Source organism: Canis lupus, chromosome 18, assembly GCF_048164855.1.
Source record: "Canis lupus baileyi chromosome 18, mCanLup2.hap1, whole genome shotgun sequence".
In the NCBI taxonomy this organism is placed as follows: domain Eukaryota; kingdom Metazoa; phylum Chordata; class Mammalia; order Carnivora; family Canidae; genus Canis; species Canis lupus.
This window is the reverse complement of record NC_132855.1, coordinates 21,534,132-21,557,435: the sequence shown is the minus strand read 5'-3', so window position 1 is coordinate 21,557,435 and position 23,304 is coordinate 21,534,132. Positions and strand designations below refer to the sequence as shown.

Genomic DNA, 23,304 nt, shown 5'->3' with positions numbered 1-23,304 from the left:
TTACGTCAACCTTACTATCTTTAAATTATTTCTGGTAAATATTTCCAAGTAAGAAAGTCACTTTCTTGTTGTTATGGTCTGTCCAACCATGTTTAACCCTTTAAAAAGGCAACCACTGAAACTAACTTAGAATGCACATGAAGGCAATTGACATTTGAGAGAACTAACAGATTCTCAGTGCTTTGTAGTCAACTTAATTGGGACAACTCTAGCTTTTTAAATATTTTTAAAAAACGCCACCAGCAATGTTAAACATACAAGTTAAAGCCAGAAAACTAGAGCAGTATTCAAACGCTGAATGTACAGTATATAAAGAATGGCATTTTATTAGGGACAGCCAATAATGTCCACAATGCGTTTCTTATTTGACTATCAATACTGAAAGAAAAATGGCAATATGCATAGCTTTGTGAAACTGCTTTAAAAATCTAGGGGATGGCAATCTTTTAGACAACTGCATGTTTATAGAACAAGATTCACACATTTTATGTGTAAACATTACACCAAGTATTTGAATACAAAAGTGTTTATTTTATAAACTTTATATTTAAAATAGAATTTTAATCTGTCTACTCACAAAACCTATTTTAAAACATGATACATTTCTCTCTCTAGCTTATTTGATGTTACTCTTTTACAAACAATACTCAATTTGTAATTGTTTTATATTAAGAACCTGTAACTAAATGAAATTTGTATTTTATCAGAAAACATTTCCCTTTAATCTTAAAGTGCTTTTTGTTTTTTAAATGAAGGCACCAACAAGAACTACTTTCAGATGGTACAGAATTTCTTATTTCTTGAAGATTCTGTGGTTGACCACTTCTTCATTAGTTACCTGCAGCAAGACACCTTCCTGCCAAAGGAAAAAAAAAGTATCTGAAGAAGTTTATCATGTTTGTCCAAAGAACCTAAACAACTTCAGTGGTGGTCTTAGGATCAAAGAAGACTCACTGGTGCATACAGTAGAATATGCCCTGATTATCACATTCCTGAAAAGGCAATAAAGCCAGGCAAATCAAACTCTGATGACATCTAAGAAAAGAATTTCAGCAGCCAACCTACATCTCTCCTATAAGGTAGGGGATTGGGAAAGAATTACCATATTTAAACCCAAATATTTAGTACTGGATACATACAGGATTTATAATGTAGACACTTTATTCATTAAAAGTATAAACTACCATCTGGAACAGTTTCAACCATTTTACCCTACCTTCTCCTGAGCCTGATCCTGATAAGGATATAAAACTAGAACAACCATATAACAGAAGAACAAAATGTCTTTATTTTTAATAAAAACCACTAGTTCACTCAAAATGCTTGATCCAAGAAACGTGAATACACAAGGGTGTAATGATGGGTAATTTCATGATTTATTGAACTTGCAGCCTAACTTTTACCTACCATTTTACTACCAACACCACTGAAGGAACCAAGAAAAGCTTTATTAATGATCACTTGGCTTGCGCCTCAGCTGTTGAAATGAAGCACTTTACAGTCTTTGTGGCAGCAGAATATACGTGTCCATGGTTCATAGCAATGCTAAAATTCCAGCAGGGAAAAAAATGATATGTTAAGCACCTGAATCTTCATAGAAGGGGAAGGGGGTGGGAAAGAAGGAAAAAAAGGGGGGAAAAACAACCAAAATAATTTAAGTAAATGACAGATTGGAAAACAGGGTTTATTCTCTTGAGTTTATAAATTGTTAAACTCAAATTTATAGCTATGTTAAACTACATGAGAACCACTATACTGAAAGACCATTGAAGAGTAGTATTAGTTTTATCTTTTGGGGAGGAAAATTAAGAAAGGAAAAGTAAATAAGATCTTACCTAAAGAAGTTTAACTGAAGCTTAGAACTATTTTGCTCTACACCCTCAGCTTTCGTTGTCATCCTTATAAACTACTGTAGTTAAAGCTTTGTAGAAACAGCGCAGTTTTTTAAGACTGGCTGAACTTAGTAGCCGTCAAGAGTTCTCTTGTACTAGACCTGTATCCCTGAAGAGTACCTCGCTGGGGTTATTTCCTTTCCTTGCATTGAAGAAGCAGCATCTAAAAGATCTAAAAAGGTGTTTCTCTTTGCAGAGATATCCCTTAAGTTATCTAGATAATTTAATCCTGATGAATTGCAGACAACACACTTATTATCTGACCAGCATTTATCTTACACAAATATAACAACAGCTTTGCAATGGACCTTAATTATACTACCCACTCCTTAACTTATTTAAAATAAAAAGTCTATAATTACACAATTTCCTTTAGAATTATTTTATTAAATCATAAATGTACAACAGCTTCTTAACTCTACACACGCACTTAAATTTTTTTAAAGGAAAAACGTTATGTCTTATTACACCATGATCCTGGCTAATAGCTTTTCAAAACTTTGAGAAAAATCTTAAAAAAGGTTTCACATGTCACCTGAAACTTACAAATTTAACATTATCAAAGAAGGAATGCTTCTACACTCTTACAAAGACCACTAGAAAGAAACAACAATTAAAAAGCTAAGAAACTGTCTCAAAGGCATTTTTTTTTTACAATCCTTCCTCCACAGTAAGGTAATGTTATTAAATAATCCAATCCATTCACAAAATGGCTCTCTGCATCTGCTCTGGTGTCTTCTGCCATATCACTGCATATTTATGCATGACTGAGATAAGAGTTTCCTTAACATTGTTATTTCGATAACCTGAAGCTGTTCTGTTACCTCTGGGCTCTCATCCTCTCCTATTTATACAGTGAAGCCTGTTTCAACAGAAGTAAAGAGTAAAAAAAAAATAGGTTATGAAATTATCCATCTAACCAGATTTTAAGGAAAGATAACATGATCCTAAAAAGCTTTTACTCCTGGCAGCTAGATCTCCCAAGACAATAATAATGTAAAACTCAAAAGCTACTTACCCATGGCAAGTAGGAAGAAGCTCAATATCGGCTTCTCCCTCCATAACCCCCACTTCCTCCACTGCCTCCAGGACCATAGTTTCCTAGAATTATTGAAACAGCAAAAGAAAGCAAACTTACTTCCATTTTCCATAATAAACCTAATACTACCTATATTTGATTTCTATTTTATAGACATACACTCCTCAAACCGTGCAATTCTTAACCTGTTACTTCTAGCTAACCTATTATTTGGGAGATTATCCAGACTCACAAAAAGTTTAATTTTGCCCTTACACACCTGAGAACATTTTACTGTGATTCCTTTAGAGGGTTGTCCACCACAATCAGTTGGAGTAGAGGATTAAAAATATATCAAGCACAAGATGCATTAAAAAAAAAGTTTGGTTCGACTACCGCAAACTTTCTCAAGACCTGAAATACGTTGAATAAGAATTCAGGATATTCACACTAAATTGGCTTTCAAAGACAGAACTCCTAGAACTTTATACAACTTGCAATGTGCTCAATTTTCTTTGGCTTTCTCTAGCCAAGGAAAGAGCCCTCCATCTGAAAGGTCTAACCTACTTTCCCAAATCCTAAATATTCTAAAACCACTGAATAACCCACCATTTCAGTTAACAGTTATAATGGAAGTGTTACACAAACTAGCAATGAGGTCTTCCATTCTTAAATCATGAGTGATTAAACACAAAAATTGTAGAATAAATTACCTCCACCATATGGTCCCCCCATGTTCCTGCTACCACCAAAGTTTCCACTCTTCATTGGACCATAGTTAGAGGGTTGCTGGTTATAATTTCCAAAATCATTGTAATTTCCACTTCCATAATTTCCTGTGAAAAAATTGGAATAGGTTTTGCATAATGATTTCCAAAATAACGTTGAAGCATTAAACCAGCAATACATGGTAAGCATATTTAGGACAAATCTCCCACAGAAACAATCATCAGAATAAATGCAAGACACCTATCTACAACTCTACATTTTAAGACAACTATTGACAACATTGAAACGAAAATCTCATGTGTTAAAAGTCATTAATTTCAATCCAAATTCCCACATAAAGGTTGCAGGTGAATTACCTCCTCCATAGTTGTCATAACCACCTCCGTAGCCCCCACCCTGGTTGCCATATCCAGGTCCTCCACCACCATATCCTCCTCTTCCTCCTCCATAACCAGGGCTACCTCCAAAATTGCCACCTATTATAAAATAAGCCTTTAAGTAATTACTTAATATTTTCAATGGCATTTGAACTGTCTTATCAAACCCATTTCCAGTTTTCCAAAACACATATTCTTATAAGCAAAATATTTGTTCTATGAAATCTCTTCCTTCATAGCCTCAAGGGCAGAGTAGTTACCTATCCTTGGTAAAAAGAAAAAAAAAAATTAGGGGCAGGGAACACCTGGTTCACAATCAACTGGATGAAACCTTTATGAATTACTGCAATGCCACAGCTCTCCCTTAAGAATAAAGACATTAAGGATTCTCTTGATATCCTGAAACATTTCTATTTCATGTAAGGATTGTGGGGGCAGACAAAAGGCATAGGTTAGCAGGATAAAAAAGCCTGACACACCCCTACTGGTCCAAAAGATAAGTTAGTTTCATAGGGTTTTTTTTCCCCCATGAATTCCCAGGTTTCTTAAAAATGTGCCCACTACACCCTTCTTCTGAGTAGAAATGGGGGGAGGACCAGAAATTAGCAAACTTGCACAAAATTAAAAAAAAAAAAAAGGTAAAGTCAAATTATTGAAACAGAAGAACTTGTCTTACTCCTAATACCAAATTAATATTTGGATTTTAAAGCAAAATTGAAGTAGTTAAGACATAGGAATTACTTAGTCATGCTTAAGGATTATCAAAACCAGCAATTAGATCTATTACTAGGCTCAGTTTTTAATACAGCATTCTTATTAGGACTTGTGTCAGCAAGTATTAACTTTCCTGTACTCCAACAGAATATACATCTAAATTCACTACTTATTAAAGAAGAGTGGCTCACAACTTTAGCCGGGCCCCGAAATACAACTGTGCATTTTTAGGAAGGTCTTTAAGTGACTTTTCTTCTTACTAATTACCTTGGGGGGACTTATCTTGGTAAGGGACTATTTTAAGATATTCCAATTATCTTACATGTGTTTCCCTTTAGTGTTGACCATGATTCATAGCTATTGGTCTGTTTTCCAGGAAAATAGCATATAGAATACATCTGTATATAATCCTTTGCTTGAGGAACAATGGGATAGCATGACAGCACCTTTAAATTCTCTACTAAAATCCTCCCAAATGATTTTGCGACCTGTACTAACACAATAAGGAAAAACTCTTTCCATAAGATATACAACTAAGATGCAAATTACAAAGGAATAGCCAAGTAATTGAACCACTATGACCTAAACTCTACAAAAGATAAAACATCAAAATCTTAAAATTAATGTATACACTTAATTAAACATGTAGCGCTTAAATCTTTTAAGGCACATAAACTAAAACACAGAAAAACTGACCTCCAGGTCCTCCTCCATACCCATTATAGCCATCCCCAAATCCACGGCCACTTCCATATCCATCTGTTAAAGACATAAAATCATCAAAAAATTACACCCTATTCACCCCAATTTCTTACCCTTTCTTTCTCTGCATTCTTTATTAATACCTCCAACTGAAATTAGGAACCACTCTTTGCGCTGTAATATTGTTACTACTTTATCCTTAAAATAGAAGTGTACATAATTAAATCTCACAAGGTAGTTGTCTCCTTTGGGGGCCCGGACTCAATTTTAAGAGATTCTGTTTATGTGCAAAATGACCTTGGATGGAGGCAGGAATAGTTTTTCTTTTGCCATCTGGTTACAGTAGTAATTCAATTATATCTTAAACCTAAGGACAAAAACCATTTAACTGATACAGACCTTTTAAAGTCTACACAAAGCCTTCACTTCCCATTCAGGAATACCCCCATTTTGGGGGGGGGGGGGGGAGGTTAGTCACAGTATCACTTTAAAAAAAAAAAAAAAAAAAAAGAGAGACCACTCCAATCAATTCATTATCTTGGATTACAACTTATAAGATTAGGTTTTTAACCATCTCCTCTTACCTGGCCAATTCAAAATATCCCACACCAAAATACAATCTACTGAAGTGTTGAAATAATTCTTTAAAATAAGATTTTCTAAATCCAATTCAGCAAAGTTGAGTTTTTAATTGAGCATATAGTCACCATTCTTGCACTTAGAACTTGATCTTACCAGATCCTCCTCTAAAGTTACTTCCTGGTCCTGGTCCAAAATTTCCACCACCACCACGAGAATCTCCAAAACCAAAGTTGCCTGTAGTATAAATACCCACGTTAGTAACAAGTGTTAATTTGAATAGTTAAATGAATAATTAAATGAGTGTTAAAAATTACCTCCTCTTCCACTTCTAGAACTTTGGACTTCCTGCATTTCTTGTCTAGACAAAGCCTTTCTTACTTCTGCGTTATGACCATTGATGGTATGATATTTCTGCACTGCAATGAAAAATTTTCACTCCATTATGCCAACGTTCTTTACCAACAGGAAACTTGTATAATTCATCTTTTAATAGTTAACAAATCTAAAACTATGTAAAGAGCCACACATCTAAGTTTAGATACTTACACACAATCTTATCCACAGGATCATGATCATCAAAGGTAACAAAACCAAAGCCTCTTTTCTTTCCAGACTGCCTATCAGTAATTATCTCAATGGTATCAATCTTTCCATATTCCTCGAAATAATCTCTAAGATGGTGTTCCTCAGTATCTTCTTTAATTCCACCAACAAAGAGCTTCTTCACAGTTACATGAGCCCCTGGTTTTCCAGATTCCTGAAGTGATGGGGAGAAAAAAAATCATTTTAACAAAAGTAACCAAAACATGATTTAAGGCACACTCTCAGTACCACAGATGGTACCATCTTTGTGACATCTATACTATGATAAAATATCAGGTAAGACAGTAACTTATGACAATAACCCAGCTTTTTGATAACTATGTAAATCTAGGGAAAAATCAGAGAGTAGAAAACCGACAACTTCAGCAAGATTCAAAACGTTCTTTCTCACCTCTCTTGCAACAGCACGTTTTGGCTCAACCACTCTCCCATCAATTGAATGAGGTCTTGCAGCCATAGCAGCATCAACCTCAGCCATGGATGAAAAGGTCACAAAACCAAATCCTCTTGATCTTTTGCTTGCAGGATCTCTCATAACCTTAAAACCAAGGGGGAAACTTTAGCATCTCATCTCACTACTTGTTATGAACTACGTATTTAAAAGACTTTACAGGTTTCACAATGAACACATTCAAATGATTTTCACAGTCATCTACTCATCATCTCATTAAGCCCAGTAGCCCAACAGTTTAAAGACTAGTATCTGGAAGTACTTTTGTATTTAACGTACCACACAGTCTGTAAGTTTTCCCCATTGTTCGTAGTAGTTCCTCAAACTTTCTTCTGTGGTTTCAAAGCTCAAGCCACCAATGAAGAGTTTACGGAACTGTTCCTTTTCTCTCTGCAAACGAAAACACCATTTCAATTTTTATTTACATTTCCTCTTTGTATGCAGGAAATTAAATTCTTAAATATGAGGTGACCTGCTGGCAGAGTACCTTTTTCCTCTCCAAAGGAACAGTTTCTAAAGTTTTCTGGGGGGAAAAAAAAAACTTACATCAAATTTAAACCATATGTTAAACTGCATATTAGTTGTGTTACACCAAAAAAATTGCCCCAGTTGATCTACACAAGTTTCAAAATCATTAATGCTTGATCTAAATTTACTCGACATTATTTTGAATAAATTTAACATCCCTTTATCAAACTTTCGGAAGAGAGGAACAAACCTAGTCATTGGTCACTGAAGGTTTAAATGACTTTTATAAAAAGCTGCAGTCCTATTACTCAAAACAAAGAACTGGCTTTTAAATACGCATTATAAACATACGGTTTAACATTAAAACTGTTGCTTTACTTATAGCGTGTAATTTACCATATCAGGATTCAGTGTCTTAACAGTGACATTTACTTTCCCTTTATTGCTCCCTCTGGCGGTGATTCTATTGTATCTCAATTAAAAAAAAAAACCGCTAAGAAAAACCATTCTTTCCCTTCATACCCCACTCTCTCCATGATGAAAACTTTTATCAATGTATATACCAAAATATCTATATAAAATCTGCCTTTTTTCTGACCATGGAACAAAAGTTTTTATGACCAACAGTGGGTATTTGGAGCTTTAAAAATTTAACATACCTGCTTTTTGGTAGGCGCTTAGATTTGGTATTTACAGAACACAGATCATTACACTAAACTATAAAATGCAGTAAAATGTTTGCTATAATCAAAAACCGTTAAACTTTAAATGCTCACTGCTAACTACTTAGTAGTTCTGTACAATTTACACTTCATTGAAGAAGAAACTCCCCCCTCAAAAACTCAGGTGTACTGGCCTTAAAGGCCATCTGGCAAACTACACAGCACAAATGTCTCTGATTTTACAAGTGTGTGTGTGGGAAACCTGGGCTGAAAAATTTTAAGCCCTATAAACCACCAAGCAAATACATCAACAGCCCTATATTTTCAGCTGTCATTAAAAGAAAAAATGGGTTGCTACACTTTCACATACCTAGGTTAAAAATTTTAAATATTCAGATACCACAACAAATTATAACGTCTAGAAGCAACTAAGTGAGTGTATAATACAAATCAGAGGTCAAATATGACTTTCCATACAACAGAAAATAATTATCAGCAAATAGTATTACAGCTAACTCCGTTGTGATTTCTTCCTCTATGCATGAAAATTTCCCCAACAGCTCAAAAAATAACGTGATAAGCATTCAATTAGACTTCCCTGCACAGTTCCCAAAATCGTGAAAAATTTTAAAGGTCAAAAAAACCTATCAAACTCCTAAAACACTCAAAAATAGCCCGTTAAACGATTATCTGACATTGGTACTTAAAAGTAACTTATTTAATTAGCGTAACTTGGTCTTTTACAACCCAAATTACGCATTTTTTAAAAGCTGCACATTTACAATAATTTTTACACATCACTAACAAAAGGCAAAATTCATTACTTACCTCATTTTTTTTCCAAACTTACCCGATGTCCACTATCGATTACAAACAAAGTTATTTTATAAGTGTGCTTAAGGTCAAAGAAAATACCCAATCAGGCCCCGTTCGCTCGAGACCTTATTCTTATCAATGTAATCATCAACCATCATAGCAAACATAGATGAGAAAAGCAAATGACAAAGTTCAAATACATGGTGGCCCAGTCGTTTCTCGTAACGAAGGACTGAGCCACGTTTTAACCAAACTAAAGGAAAAAAAAAATCATTTTTCACTTTCCTCTTTAATTTCTACCTTATCGCCAGTACCTCTAGTCTTAGGTAGTAAAGATTAATTTTCCCAGGAAAAGTACTATTTAAAAACATAAATAAATCCTACAATTCAAAAGGAAATCCTTCAGGAAAATAAATTGTGAAACCGACACCCTCCCCCAAACCTCCTTCCCCACGGCCACCCACAATCGGTACTCACTTAATGGCTCCCAATTTTTATTTTTAAAGTTTCCTGTGACTCAACTAGCTTTTTAACCACCACAGACCCAGATAAAACCGTTACTCAGGAAAAAAAAAAAAAAAAAAACAAAAAACAGGGGTTGGAAGACGAAATGTTGTCTTTGTGGTACGGCTCGACTTAAAACTGGGCCCGACACCATGGGTGGCTTTACCTCCTCTTAAACAGGGCGAACCAGCCCCGGGGAACCGACTCCCCCACCCGCCCGCTCTTCGGTGTGGCTTCTGAACGCAATGGCGCCATTTCATCGAGGGGAAGGGAAAGAGCCTCTAACGAGGTGCGCAGGACTTTTAAAGATCCAAGCTCACAAAACACTCGTAATCCACCTCGAAACGGCATGAAAGTGGCCCGAAAAGAAAGAAAAATAGTTAACCACTTTAATTCTTCGATAAAAGAAGCAAAGTAGCAGAATCCAGAGGTTGAAAAGAAAAACGCTGCGAGGAAGGAATGGAATGAAAATGGCGGCCGCCAAATCCGGTTCCCGGGAGAGGGGAGGGGGGGAGGGGAAGCTCCGCAGCCTCCCTCAGGAGGAGCCGAAGCCCGCCGAAAAGCTCAAAACGCGGGGAGGCCGGGCCCCCCAAATCAGCGTGCTTTCAAGAGGGAGTCAGAATTCCCGCCTCCGCGCCCCACTTTTCGCCGAAGAAGGGCTGCGTCCGCCATGTGGAAGTTCCCCATCCCCCACCCCCAGCAAAGGGAAATGGCGCCGGCAGGCTAAGGGTGGGGAAGACGCTGTTCAATCAGGCCCCGGCCAGCGAACCCTCTCCAAAAACATCCTGAGGCGAACCGCTTTGGAAGCGGCCCAATTTCACCGCCGCTCTCCGGCGGAGGCGGGCGGCCGACTTCCACCGAGGCGCCAACGGCCTCGCCATGCCCTTTTCAATAACTCATTGATTTCAAACCCGTTACCTCCATCGCGGACTCAGTCGCTTCAGCCCGATTTCCCGCAGCCGAGCGAGATGAGAGAGATCTCCGCGGACGAACACGAACCGGACTCGTCCTGGCGCTGTAGTGAGAACTGCCGCTGCTCGAGAAACAACACCGCTAAGAGCACCTCCACACGGGACCCGGCGCTGCTGCTACTGCCGCTAGTGCCGCTGCCGCCGCTTTTCTAGAACCTTCCCCCCGACTAACGCGTCTTCCCCTACGTCAGGCCGTTGCGTAAACGCCCTAACCGCCGCCAATGGCGGGAACGCTCTACGCCCTCCTTACGCCAGCTACGTACTCCTCCCCCCCCGGCAGCCAGTAGCGGTGCTTGACGTCACTTGCGCAAGTGCCCTCCGTGAATCGCGGAAGGCTCGAGTGCTGCGTATTTTTCTTTCAGGGAATTGGAGCCAGCCCCCGCCTTAGCGCAGAGCAGGTGAGAAACGGTCGCGCAGTTTGAAATTAACGCTGCCGGGAGGAGCCTAACGCACGGCCCTAAAGTCCTGCCCCCCTCAACCCGGGGGGTGGTCCCTACTGTTAAGCCTCCGATAATCCGCGCCGCTCCCCGCCCCCGGGTCTCCCGCCAGAACAATCTTTGTAGCCTCCCTCCGGGGACTTTCCTCCCCTAACCGCCCCCCCCCCGCCCCCCGCGCTCAGGACTGACTCGGCCCCTTCCGGAAACACCCGAAGCGACTTCTAGTCAACACGTCGTACTTCACGCTCCGCCGAGCTGACCCTGGCCAACGTCCCGGGGAGTAGACCCCTTCGGTTCGGGAGAGGTCTCTGGAGAGGGTGGCGCGAGGCGGCCTCTCCCCTCAGCTCCCGGCTGCCCCCGCCAAGTTTGTCTTCCCTCCCTCACCCCTAGCGTTCCGAGGCACCCGCTTCTGGGGGCGAGGAAGTGGGCGGAGCCCGGTTTTGGCGCCAGGCGCTGCTGCTGCCAAACAGAAACGCCTCCGTCTAGAAGATCGGCCACCGTCCTCGCCTCTGCTTCCCTCTCCCTCCCCTCCGGGGACCACCAGGCGCCACGCCGCGAACGGTAAGTGCCGCGCCGCCGCCGCCGCCGCCGCCTCCCACCTGCCCCCGGGCTCGGGTTCCCGGCGGGCGCGGCGCGCGGCCCCTCCCCCCGCCGGGCGCGCGCGCCCGCCCGCCCCGCCCCGCCCCGCCCCTCGCGGCCGCCCGGCGTGGGCGGTGCCACCACCGCCTCCCCTCCCCCCTCCCTCCAGCGGCTGCCCGTCGCGCAGCGCCCCAGCCCCCTCCCCCTCGGATGTGGCTGGAGCTTGAGGCGCGCAGGGCCGGAGACGCCGCAGACCCGGGACCCGGAGCAGCTCGGAGGCGGTGAAGTCGGTGGCTTTCTTTCTCTCTCTGTCCCCTCGGTGGCGGTGCTTAAAATACCACCTGCGCCCCGGGGATTCCCCCGCACCCAGTTGCCTGCTTCCCGCCCTTCCCCGCCCGACCCCGAGTGGGGAGCCGGCGGGAAGCAGCGGGGAGGCGAGCGGAGACCCCGCGGCGGGCCTGGCGCTGGGCCTGCGCCCGGAGTTCGTGGGGGGGGAGGGGGGGACCGAGACCGTCCTCGGAGGGCAGAGAGCCGCGGCGACAGCCTCCGTATTTCTAGACAAAGCGCATTTCCCTCTCCCCTCCCCCATCGGCGAGCTCGCTGAGGGGCCCTCCCCGCCGCGGCCGCGGGTCGGAGACTCGGGCCTCCTGCGAGGGCGGTGCGTTCCCCGCATCAGCGCGGCCCGCTGTCCCGGGGCTGCGGCGGCCGCTCCGTTACGTGGCTGCGGCCGGGTGGGGGAGACCGCGGGCCCGGTGGTGCAGTGCCCTTGAGCCCCCGGGCCGCGGCCTTTGTTTCTCCCCGCGGATGGGCTGACCACGAGGCCCGCGCTCCCGGGTGGGGGGGCGGGGGCCGGGCGTTCGGGCCTTGCTAAGCAGGGTGGGGCTTACGGGGCGCGGATAGAAGAGGTGGTTTGTTTTTTAAAAGTGGCACGAAATGGGACTGAAGCATCTCGGTATGTTTGTTTTTTCTTCCCCCTTTCTCAGTTTTTAAACTAGTGATTAGAAAGGGAGAGGGTTTTTAAGAAACCAAGTTGGGGTTATATAGGCGCCTCTTTGGATTGTTAAAAGGTCTAGAGGGAAAATTCACGAAAATTTGTCGCTGTGTTTGGATGATCATGTCGAATTTGAACCAAAATATTTGGCCTTTTTTTTTTTTTTTTTTTTTAGATGCTGGCTATGACTTAAGTGGGATTTAGATTGGAAACAATGTTTTTGCTATTTTTCCTTTTGTAAAACTGTCTCAGAAACCATTGTACCCAATAAGGTTTTCTAGACCCACTTGGTGAGAACACTGATGTATCAGCAAGCATAGATCACTAATAATGCAGGAACTCAAATTTACATCTCTGGATTTTGAGTACAAGTTTTACGGTATATGATACATAGGTGGGGGTTGGAATCCAAACAAAACTTGTGTTTAGCTACCTTTTTTCTGTCGTGCAAACTTCTATTTAACTGTCATGCATTTTTCTAGTAATAGCTCTTCAAGTCTGCAATAAAAAATGGCCTCCAATAAAACTACATTGGTAAGTTAATTAAAACCTAAAATATGTAAGGATCTAACTCCAATTTTTTTCCAAGATTATAACTTTGCATCTCTGTGGTTGAGATATTTACATCCACATGTATTTCCCAGTCCCCTTCCCCCCCCCACCCCCTCCCCACCCCAGTGTTGTAATAAGGAGAGTTAGAGGCAAAAATGAAATCATTACTTAGAGATACTGCCTTGGCTTAATAGTGTCTTAATCCTTTTAAAGAAACCAAATCTTGAGAGGATAGCGCCATGAATTTTAGAGTGTTTTTGTCTTGAAATAAAAATAATCTTTTGCAACATGGAAGAAGGATTAGAAGCATAGGCATACAATGCTGTAGAGCCCTTGCTCGTTGGCATAACGGTCCCTAAATCACCCTATACTGAATTCTAGAGAAAAGTATTTTCAGTATTGCTAAGTTTAAAGAACAGGTGTCTTAAGACACCTAGATTAGGACAAAGGTCATTCAATCTTTGGAATTACTTTGCTTCATGTTCTATTTCAAACTTGATTATTCTAAAATACATAAATGCCTTAAATTCAAATCCTTGCAACTTTTTAAAATACAGAGTAAACAAAATCATATATGTCCAGGAAGAAGAGAGGACTAGATCTGGATATTTTGAGCAATTTTTTCTCTCCACTTTCTTAAACCACAAGTTTGCATTTTTGCACTTCATTAAAAGTTCCATGAATGTGGAAAGACCTTTGTATGTTCAGCCATCAAGTTCAGACTTTTTTAAAACACTGTGAAAGAGTCACATAAAAATCACGAAATTCCAGACTTAATGGTTCTCACAGTGATTTTAACACATTTCATTAATAATTGCAATCCTGTTAAAGGTGAGTACTTACTATCTACATAAAGCAAAACCTTTGATTTGGGTTTGTATATTCTCCCCTTGAGTTTCACACAAAAAACACAGGTTTGGTTTTTAATTTTTGCTATCATTAGGTTTAGGTTGCACGTGTAACTCAAATATCTTGGGAAACATTGAAATAAGAAATACAGAGTCTGTGGCACAAACGATTGCCATCAAAGCATCAGTGGAAAACACAAAGCATTTTCTGTGCCCCCTCAGGATTGAACTGTCCTTCAAATTCCATAAGTGGTAAACCAGAGCGTAGATAGATAATTGAATTGGCTGTATGGTTACCTGTGGCCTTCAGGTATTGGAGGGAGAAGGAATTAGCTGTCCCTGAGGCTTTGAGGATTGAGGATGAATAGAGATACAGAAAACAAACATAGATGCTGCTTTTGCTTTGGCAAACAGTTCTGATAGTCCTCAGTGTCTGTTACATTCTTTGTTAAAGATTATAATTTAACAATTTTCAAAGTTTTTCTTAATCTAACTTTTCATTTTGAGAGATGAGATGTGTTAATTTAGGTGGGAAAGTGGGTGAGTTTTCTTTTGAAAAGAAAAGGGTGAGTAATTGTAACTTAGCTTATGAGTGTGACAGCAAATCCTTCATTTTTTGTGCCAAGGATTTTTTTTTTTTTTATCTTATTGGTGTTTGTTTTCACTTTCTGTGTTTTTGTTACCATCTTTATTAATCTCTTACCTTCATGAGCAGAGCTAATTTATCGTTTAGGATCAGTATCTAATAGGTCTTCATGTGCAACAGTTTTTCTTTTGGTACCATTCCTTGTACTGTATAGAAGCAAAAGCTCTGACTGGTTGCAATATCCAAGTATCTTGACTAATAAAAATTACAAGAAAAAAAATTGTAAGGCCTGATTTGGAGATGATATCCAACAAAATCAGATGTTTACTTGGTTATATTAAATTCTAGATAATTTTAATTTTTTATGAGTATACACTTCGAAATACATAATATCTTTCTGCAGTCTTGAGGTATTGCTATTGTTGCTTTTCTGCTTGTATGCTGTATTGAGAGGTGATTTTAATGGCTAGGTAATTAAGTTTTTTTAATAGCACTCCTGAAATTATTTTAAAATTAAAATAACATTTGAGATTTTTCCACTTTTAGTCTCTTCTAATTAACAATTTCAGTTTTTTGTTTTATCTGCTTTCAGTTTTCATGAGTTAGTGGAAAGTCATGGTTTTAGCTTGGTCTTTTGGCTTTTCTTACAGTGTTACATAAAAAGAAAAAACCAAAAAACTGGTTTAAGCTGAATTTACAAAATTTAGACTCTTGACAAAAAAGGATATTCACATTAGAAAATTAAAATGATCCCGTATTTTGGCCTCTTCAAGAGACAGTATAAGTTTGTTCCGTGTGATCTATACAGAAATTATGGAACAATAGTAGTGTCCATTTTAACCTATTCATGGTCTCCTTAGTTGACTCTGCAATTGGTCTCAGGATTCTGAACTGTGTTTTCATTCTGCACTTAACCTCTTTCTGTATAATCGAGACTTTTAACATTGGTGTTTATACTGAGAAAGGGGGTTATTAGTGTTTGGGGCTGTAGTTTTAATGGAACTGTGGTTCACTAAATAAGCCCTATCATTAATATTTACTCTCATTGTATCATTCTCTAATACCTTCTACTTGTTTGTTGCTGTGTTGTAATTAAAACGAGTGCAAACTCCAGTACATGTGGTTTTGTACACTAGATAAGACATTAATTTAGAGAAAATAACAGTATTTTCTAGATCTTGTTTTTTACTGTATTATTTCAGCAAAGAGGGGTGGGTGATAGGTGTGAACTAAAATGGAATTAAATATTCCTTTTTTATTATCTGTTGATTTTTATCTTTTCAGAATGTGTCTGCCCTGGGATATAGAAGTAAAAATTATAGATGTCAAACGTAACAATAAAGTAAATGATTTAGCCTTAAAAATGTACTTAAAAGCTTAAAAAGAAAATGTTTCTTAAATCTCTCTTTTGTTTTATTTTAGCAAAAAATGGGAAAGAAACAGAATGGAAAGAGTAAAAAGGTAGAAGAGGCGGAGCCTGAAGAATTTGTGGTGGAAAAAGTACTGGACCGCCGTGTAGTGAATGGGAAGGTGGAGTATTTCCTGAAGTGGAAGGGATTTACAGAGTAAGAAACCTGGTGCTCTTATTATGTTTAACTACACACACTGACATTTAAAATTTGCTTTTAGTCAGGTTTTAAAAATCAGTTTCTTCATAGATTGGTTTACATATAAAGACATCTTTGATCCAGGGAAATTTGAAATCTGTTTAAAAAACAGGCACATACTTAGCCTGTAATTGTAACCAAGCAGATTTGAAATGAGTTGATTGCCTTGGAGTTAAAGTTATAGGAGTGCAGTTTACTATGTAATGCGTTTTATGTATTAATTAGAATATTTTATTGATCTTATTTTTTTAAATACAGAGGGCAATAAAAATATTGAAGCTATATATATATATATGTAAGGTAGACTGATGGGTGTTAGGAAAAAGTGCTTGTCATTCAGGACTTAACACTATGTACTTAAGGTTTACTGTGTCCTAATCTCTTTAGGAAGTGATGGGGGCATTTTTAAGCTCCTTAGTTCTTTTTATGTGTTCCTTGTTACTAATTGCTCTCCTACTTTTTGTTAGTAGTATTGTGAATAACTCATGCAGAAATTCCTTTCTTAGACTTAACTTTTATAAATTGCTAAATCTACTTGGATTCTTCTGCTTTATACCATAAAACAGCAAGGCCCTGTGGTCTGTGACATACTGAAAATGGATAGCTAGAGACAGACAATAGTTTTCTGAGCATGGTGAAGATGGGGGAGCCTGCTAGTCAAATAATCAGGCTTCAAATATCTGTTACCTACTACTTGCCCCACCATTTACATTTAAAGCTGCCTCCATAGCATTTTGGGAATTACAAGTTGAGTGGAAGATTAAAGATTTATTTTATACTTCCAGTGTCCTTAGTTGAGCTTGAAAGTATGTAAGTTCATAGTTTGCCACTAGAAAAATGTCCTGCAGATAGCAGAACAAAGTCTGAACTATTTTAAAATTATATTTAACCAGTATTCCAAAGAATTGATTACCTTCACATGATAGGTTTTTTGTTGTTTGTTTTGGAATCTCATGAGACATTAAATGCTGTTTGTCTTTGTCCAGCCCATCAAAATGTTAAGAAACTTAGCTCTTTTTCTCCTTTCTCCCAAACTTAAGGCCATTTAGTTATGATAGAACCTACTATGTGCATTACAATGTGTTAGGTAATACACAAGTCTATAATGAGAGTAACGCTATAAAATGGAGGCTCTACTTCAACTCTTTGGTTCTCCTGTATCCTCTGATTTCAGGTTTGCCAGTTTTAGTGTCTCCACATTATCAAAACACCCCAGTTGTAACCAGAAGTTAACAGTATCTTTCTTTTTCAACATCTCTAAAATGATTAATTTCATTCTTTCTTGTTCTGTGAAGACTTTGATCAGAGCACAACACAAAGGTAGCAAGCCTAGGGGGTGCCTGGATGGCTCAGTCAATAAAGCATGCTATTCTTAATCTTGGGGTCGTGAGTTTGAGCTCCACATTGAGCATAGAGTTGTATTTTTTTTTTTTTTTAAGTGCTTTTTCTCACTAGTGTAGGCTTACCTAACTTTCATATTTAGTAATTGATACTTGTTTACTTTCTGGTCCTTCTGAAAAACACATGAAAATGGCCATCTCAGCATTATATCAGGGGTTGCCAAACTTCTCTCTTAAATAATCATGTAGTAAATACTTTAGGCTTTGTGGGCTGAAGATCTCAAAATTACTCAACTCTGCACATGGTACAAAGGCAGCAGTAGACACTATGTTAAACAAATGAGCATGGCTGTGTTCTAATGGTATTTTGTTTATGGGACCTGAAATTCAAATTTCCTTTAATCATTTTGAGATTTTTTTCCCCAACCAATTAATGTAAAGAACATTCTTAGTTTATCCAACATACAAAAGCTGGATTTGACTTTTCAGTTGCCAGCCTCTGCTTTTTATCACTGCCCAATTTCAGCACCAGCAGAAATTGAAAATAACTGTCTCACATGAGAATTTTTGTGTTTTCAGACAGGGTGTTGGAGGTCCCAACTGGAGGCGTAGTCCACCTGGTCTGATAAAGTAATTTAGGGTGGGAATTGGGGATCCTCACTTTTAAAAAGCCTTTGCAGTGAAATTCTGAAGTGGGCTGTCTGTGTAACTTGGAAAAATATTTGCTGCAATTATTTTGCTAGAGTCAGGTACAGTTAACTTGGAAGTAATACAGTAGACTGCTGACTTATTGGAGTCTTATACAGGAAGTATAGGAAGATTCTCTCAAAAGAATATGGGGCTAGGGAGGAAATGGTAAGCATCTCCAATACGGCAGACTTTTTTCAGATATATTTTAAATGAATGTAGATGATGTCAATGAATCATATTTAATTGAATTTTTTTTTTTTAAACTGAACCCAGTGCTGACAATACTTGGGAACCTGAAGAAAATTTAGATTGTCCAGAGTTAATTGAAGCATTTCTTAATTCTCAAAAAGCTGGTAAAGAAAAAGATGGTACAAAAAGAAAATCTTTATCTGACAGTGAATCTGATGATAGCAAATCAAAGAAGAAAAGAGATGCTGTAAGTATAAAATACTGCCCAGCAGACTGGCTTTGTAAAAGGTTGATGGCTTGATGTTTAAAATACTTTTAAAATACTTTTAAAAATTCAGATAGTCTTAAAATCATTTAAAAGTTTTTTAAAAAATGTTTAATATTTAGGACAAAAAGGATAGGCATGATCTAGCCTGCATCATAGAAGTGTTCAGTAAGCGCTTAAACCACTTAAATTGTTGTGCTAGTGTTATTTTGAGTAGATTCATGGATTTGATCCTGATAAGACCCATTTCCTGTGATCCTGGATTGGCCTTCTTAAACACAATGAACGCAAAGATTAGATCATTGCAATCCCTTACAATACAGTAAAAACAATCCACATAGCACATCCTGATTATGCACTGTTAGTGGCATTGACCAACAGAACATACTCTCACATGTGCTCTTTGTTTTTTGTCAGAGTATTGCCAAACAACATTTTTATTTTGAAATATATAATTTTTGGTAATAGAAATTTTTTTCATGTTTTTGTGGTGTGAGTTGAGATAGCTGGTTCATTCACTACAGGAGTATTTTGATCCAGTCTTTGCTTCACGAATGTCTCCGTGGCTTTGGGCAAAACACATAACTCCTTGCTTATACTCTCAACTCCAAAACAGATAGTATTTACCGTGTTTGCTGGCGATTTGGGAAAGGGTCTTGATTCTGAATTAAGAACTAAACCTAAAATACAGATTCATTGATAAGGTCTTTGGATTTAAAATTTGATCATTTGAAGTAGATGTCAAGTAGTTTATAGATAATCTGTTAAATCTTCATGGCAGGTCTGCTAAGATTATAGGTATTATCCCCATTTTCCAGATGAGAAGCAGAGAGGTTGACTACAAATTTGGTTCTGGATGCTTTAGCAGCCAAAGCGAAAAGGTAACAATGTTAAGAATCCATATGCATAAATTGAAAGTCAGCCATATATTCAACAGAAGTGCTATTTAATAACAGTAGTTACCCTACATTGAACCCTTACAATGTGCACAGCAGTGTTCTACATAACCTAATTTGCATTTTATGTACTATAAAGTGTCTTTGAGACCAATAGTAGTAGTATTTCTGTTTTATAGGTAATGAACCTGAAACCATAAAGAGATTAACTTGATTAACTTGCCCAAAGCCACACAGTAAAGGTTAGAGTCCTCATTCTAACCCAGGTAATCTGACTCCAGAACCTGGGATATTGACATAAAAAGTCTAGTAGGGAGAAGAGATTTATTAATCTAAGCAGTTCCCAAACTTTTTTGGTCTCAGAACCCCTTCAAAACTCTGGAGTGTTACTGAGAATCCCAGAGAACTTTTATTTGTATGTGTATGACCATCAATACTAATTATCAGAAATTAAATTTCTAAAATATCTGTGTAGTTGGTAAAGAATGACAAATTGCATTGAATGTTCATAACTTTTCATGAAAAATAAGAGTGGCATTTTGCATCTTTGCAAATCTTTTCAGTGTCTAGCTTAAGAGTTCTACTTCTGCATTTGATTTTCTGTCTTACATTGTTTGGTGAAGGCAAATGAAGATAATCTAAAGCCAAAGATAAATGAAAGGAGGGGACCTTGCAGATGAACAGACACCCATCAAAGGTCTCAGGGACCCCCGTTGGGTCCTCAGACATCAAAATTTAGAACCACTGGTTTATGCTAAGTATTTTTTAAGGTTTCTTATAATACACATTGATTACAATACTGATTAATCTGAGTTTTGAAGTTTTTATTTATTGCTATTGTATTTTGTGTGTGCTTTTAAAAATGTGGGTAATTTAAACTAATTCCTAAAAGTGATTTGAAATACTTTAAAGAATTTATCATTATTGATGAGTTAGCAGAAATAAAGGGATTAATTCTTTGTGTGCCTACCGAATTCTGTCTTTTGATATTTTAGGATAAAGAAAGGTATTTTTCTTGCCTTGAGATTCACAATATTTGTAGATAATCTGGATTTGTTTTTTCTTGCAAGGTTAATGGAAATTACAGTGTGTTTTAGTTCTAAATAAGGGTTCTTTCTCCTGTCCTTTCTTTTTCACTTTCATTTGAAAGCTATATTTCATGAAAACAAATTGAAAGTTGTTATTCATTTGTAATATGGAAAATGCGTGAAACATTTATGTAAATAGTCACTTAATGTCTTTTAATCAGGCTGATAAACCAAGAGGCTTTGCCAGAGGTCTTGATCCTGAACGAATAATTGGTGCCACAGACAGCAGTGGAGAATTAATGTTTCTCATGAAATGGTAAGTGTACAGATGATTGCTGTCCTTTTTTAAAAGTAAGAATAGATTTTTTTTTTACACTTGTAAAGCCTTTTCTAGAAAAGGTTTCATAGTTTTCATCATTAGAGAATATCAGCTGAAAAGACAATTCTAGTCCTTTGCTGTTTTCGTTTTTAAACCAAAGATTGGCCTGTTCTGAATAATGTAGTTTTATTGGAACACAGCCACAAGGATCACAAAACCCTTCTTGAAGCACTTTTTGATTAAATTATGATGATTTTTTATTTTTTAAGTGAGACATTCTCAGTTGACCAAAAACAGTTGAGACTTTTGACTAAACATTTTTTTTTTCCTCACAACAGGAAAGATTCAGATGAGGCAGACTTGGTGCTGGCAAAAGAGGCAAATATGAAGTGTCCTCAGATCGTAATTGCATTTTATGAAGAGAGACTAACTTGGCATTCTTGTCCAGAAGATGAAGCTCAATAATTGTTTGCGTTGCTTTTTATATATATTTATATATATATATAAAATCTGGGTCTTTGTTTTTTGGTTTATTAGTGTGAAGAAATAACATTCTAATGAAAATCAAGTTTGATATGTTTGTTTTGAAGTAGTATTGGGGGAGTTGTTGGGGTTTTTTGCATCTATAGCACTGGTTACTTTGAACAAATAAAAGCTTTCTGTAGTTGTTTCCTTTATCAGAAAAGAATATTTGAGACCATGGCATATTATCCCCCTGCATCAGAGAACACCTTTTCTAAATGTTGGGGGAAATCTTCATAGTTGTTACTCAGTCAGAATTTGTGTTTAACTCCTATATGCCTAAGGACCATTCTGGGTTTTTTGTTTATTTAGGGCTTTTTGTGTGTATACTTAAAAGTACATACATAAGTGGTTTTTTTTTCTTTTTGTTATTTTTGAAACATTCACCAAAACAAAAACAGCATTTTATAACCATGGATAAGGCCATGTTTCTGGGATGCTATCATTTTCAGCAACTTAAGAAATAAATCACTTAAAGTTACATTGAAATTTTTCCTGAAGCCTTAACCTTTCAAATTTTGTAATTAATTGGACAATTTAAATATATGTAGAGAGTTTAAATTGGACAATTTAAAAGCAGCCATATCAGAATCCATATCCCTAGTTACAGTCACATAAATGCAAGTTTATTTGCAAGATCCTTGAAAGGAAAATTTTAATCACCAACAACAACCTCCCCACCCAGAGGGCAAAACTAGACAAGTTTTGGTGTACTTTAATTAGGTAAGCAAAACTTAGTTAAATGGATATTTAAAGGTTCCTTCTAGTGAACCATTCCTTTTCAAGAAGTTGAAAACCCTTGTGTGCTGTATTGACTAAAAGGTCATGATTCATGGAGCGTCTAAGACTTCGTTCATGGGAACCTGATCATAACCAGGTGGTTAGAAATGTTTGCAATTTAGCACCTGCTGGAGTAAATGGGTGGACAGACTTCTATAATCCAAATTTTTGACCTGCATGTTTTTTCTTCACCCCAACTCATTCCTAACATGTAGGCTCAATCTTCTCAGTATTTGAACTACTGGTTCAGCAGAAACCAGGAAAAACGATAACTTTGTAGTCAGAATGTTATCCAACTGTATATTGTTTACTTTATTGTAAATACTGGTAAACAGTGGTCAATAAATAGTTTTATATTCCTTTATGTGATTAGACTTTTCTTTAAAATCTGTCTTTCTAGTGGGAGTAGAACCACCTTTGAGTCCTCTTCATGTTTATAAATAACACTAAAGCATTAGAATCCATATCTTAGATCTTTTGAGCTGAGCAGTTTCAAACTTATTAGAATATGTATTTCCACAAAAATGAGAATTAATTTCTTTGATGCCTGAGAGGAATCTGCTTCAATAAACTGAAATTTTAATACTTAGAATCTAGTTTGTTGAAACTGCCACCTGAAAAAAGTTACTCTGATAGGACTGGTCGGCTGTGATGGACACATTTCTACTAATTTTCCAAAACCCTTACAGAGAAATCATTTTGCAATATAAATATTTAATCATGTTGTATACCTGAAACTGATAGGTAATATACCAATTTATACCTCAATTTACAAAACTTTTAAAAAAGGAAATCTTACCTATACTAAGGTGTTTATTATTTATGTTTATGTACTGAGTATTGCTCTCAGCAATGGGTTCATAGATGGTACTGAACTCCCTGTTTGTACCAGAAATTGATGGCCCCTATATTAAACTTTAGTAAGGGCATTTCTGGAAACAATATTGTCCTCCTATTACTTGTATTGTCCCTTATTATGTTGTATGTTTCTTATTGTAAAAAATTGCATCAAGCTTAATGGCTTTAAACAACACATTTATTATCGGTTCTGGAGGTCAGAACTCTAATTTGTCTCACTGACCTGAAAAGGTATCCGCGGGACTGGTTCTTTCTCAAGGTTCTAGTGGCAAAATCTGTTTCCTTATCTTTTCAGTAGCACAGCTGGCTGCTGTTATGATGGTTCCCC

At 38.1% G+C, this 23,304-nt stretch overlaps 2 protein-coding genes across 28 annotated transcripts; one reads left to right on the top strand and one right to left on the bottom strand.

Moving 5' to 3' along the window:
* Window positions 1-510: 510 nt before the first annotated feature.
* On the bottom strand, window positions 511-10,725 carry HNRNPA2B1 (heterogeneous nuclear ribonucleoprotein A2/B1). 14 transcript variants are annotated; one of them, XR_012010818.1, is made up of 14 exons: window positions 10,437-10,658; window positions 7,556-7,591; window positions 7,348-7,458; window positions 7,009-7,155; window positions 6,561-6,771; window positions 6,329-6,430; window positions 6,168-6,248; window positions 5,427-5,489; window positions 3,996-4,115; window positions 3,624-3,746; window positions 2,911-2,993; window positions 1,836-2,064; window positions 1,408-1,545; window positions 511-856 (listed from the first exon to the last, which is right to left on the bottom strand). XR_012010818.1 is itself a non-coding variant. In XM_072783699.1 (12 exons), exons 1-11 carry the CDS (start codon window positions 10,440-10,442, stop codon window positions 2,932-2,934), a joined length of 1,062 nt encoding a protein of 353 aa, XP_072639800.1. In that variant the 5' UTR covers window positions 10,443-10,658; the 3' UTR covers window positions 511-856; window positions 2,911-2,931. The 14 variants fall into 14 exon arrangements, 8 of the variants coding, with proteins under 8 accessions (XP_072639800.1, XP_072639802.1, XP_072639804.1 ...); XR_012010820.1 differs by lacking the exon at window positions 7,556-7,591 and having other exon boundaries at window positions 10,437-10,725; XR_012010817.1 differs by lacking the exon at window positions 1,836-2,064 and having other exon boundaries at window positions 10,437-10,661.
* A 20-nt stretch (window positions 10,726-10,745) lies between these two features.
* Window positions 10,746-22,482, top strand: CBX3 (chromobox 3). 14 transcript variants are annotated; one of them, XM_072783707.1, is made up of 8 exons: window positions 10,746-10,887; window positions 11,317-11,487; window positions 12,979-13,030; window positions 15,905-16,047; window positions 18,393-18,555; window positions 19,392-19,454; window positions 20,719-20,813; window positions 21,155-22,482. In XM_072783707.1, exons 3-8 carry the CDS (start codon window positions 13,007-13,009, stop codon window positions 21,279-21,281), a joined length of 615 nt encoding a protein of 204 aa, XP_072639808.1. In that variant the 5' UTR covers window positions 10,746-10,887; window positions 11,317-11,487; window positions 12,979-13,006; the 3' UTR covers window positions 21,282-22,482. The 14 variants fall into 14 exon arrangements, with proteins under 14 accessions (XP_072639808.1, XP_072639813.1, XP_072639815.1 ...); XM_072783706.1 differs by having other exon boundaries at window positions 10,846-10,887; window positions 11,109-11,487; XM_072783708.1 differs by lacking the exon at window positions 10,746-10,887 and adding an exon at window positions 11,109-11,219.
* Window positions 22,483-23,304: the final 822 nt, after the last annotated feature.

Excerpts from the sequence above, each read along its gene's own strand:
- CBX3 (XM_072783707.1), top strand. The coding sequence starts at position 13,007 with ATGGCCTCCAATAAAACTACATTG. Across the intron at positions 18,556-19,391 it reads CAAAGAAGAAAAGAGATGCT|ATGAGAAGCAGAGAGGTTGA; the intron begins GTAAGTATAAAA and ends CCCATTTTCCAG. Across the intron at positions 19,455-20,718 it reads TTAGCAGCCAAAGCGAAAAG|GCTGATAAACCAAGAGGCTT; the intron begins GTAACAATGTTA and ends TCTTTTAATCAG.
- HNRNPA2B1 (XM_072783699.1), bottom strand. Across the intron at positions 6,431-6,560 it reads TCCTGTGGATAAGATTGTGT|TGCAGAAATATCATACCATC; the intron begins GTAAGTATCTAA and ends TTTTCATTGCAG. Across the intron at positions 4,116-5,426 it reads GTATGGAGGAGGACCTGGAG|GTGGCAATTTTGGAGGTAGC; the intron begins GTCAGTTTTTCT and ends ATTTTATAATAG.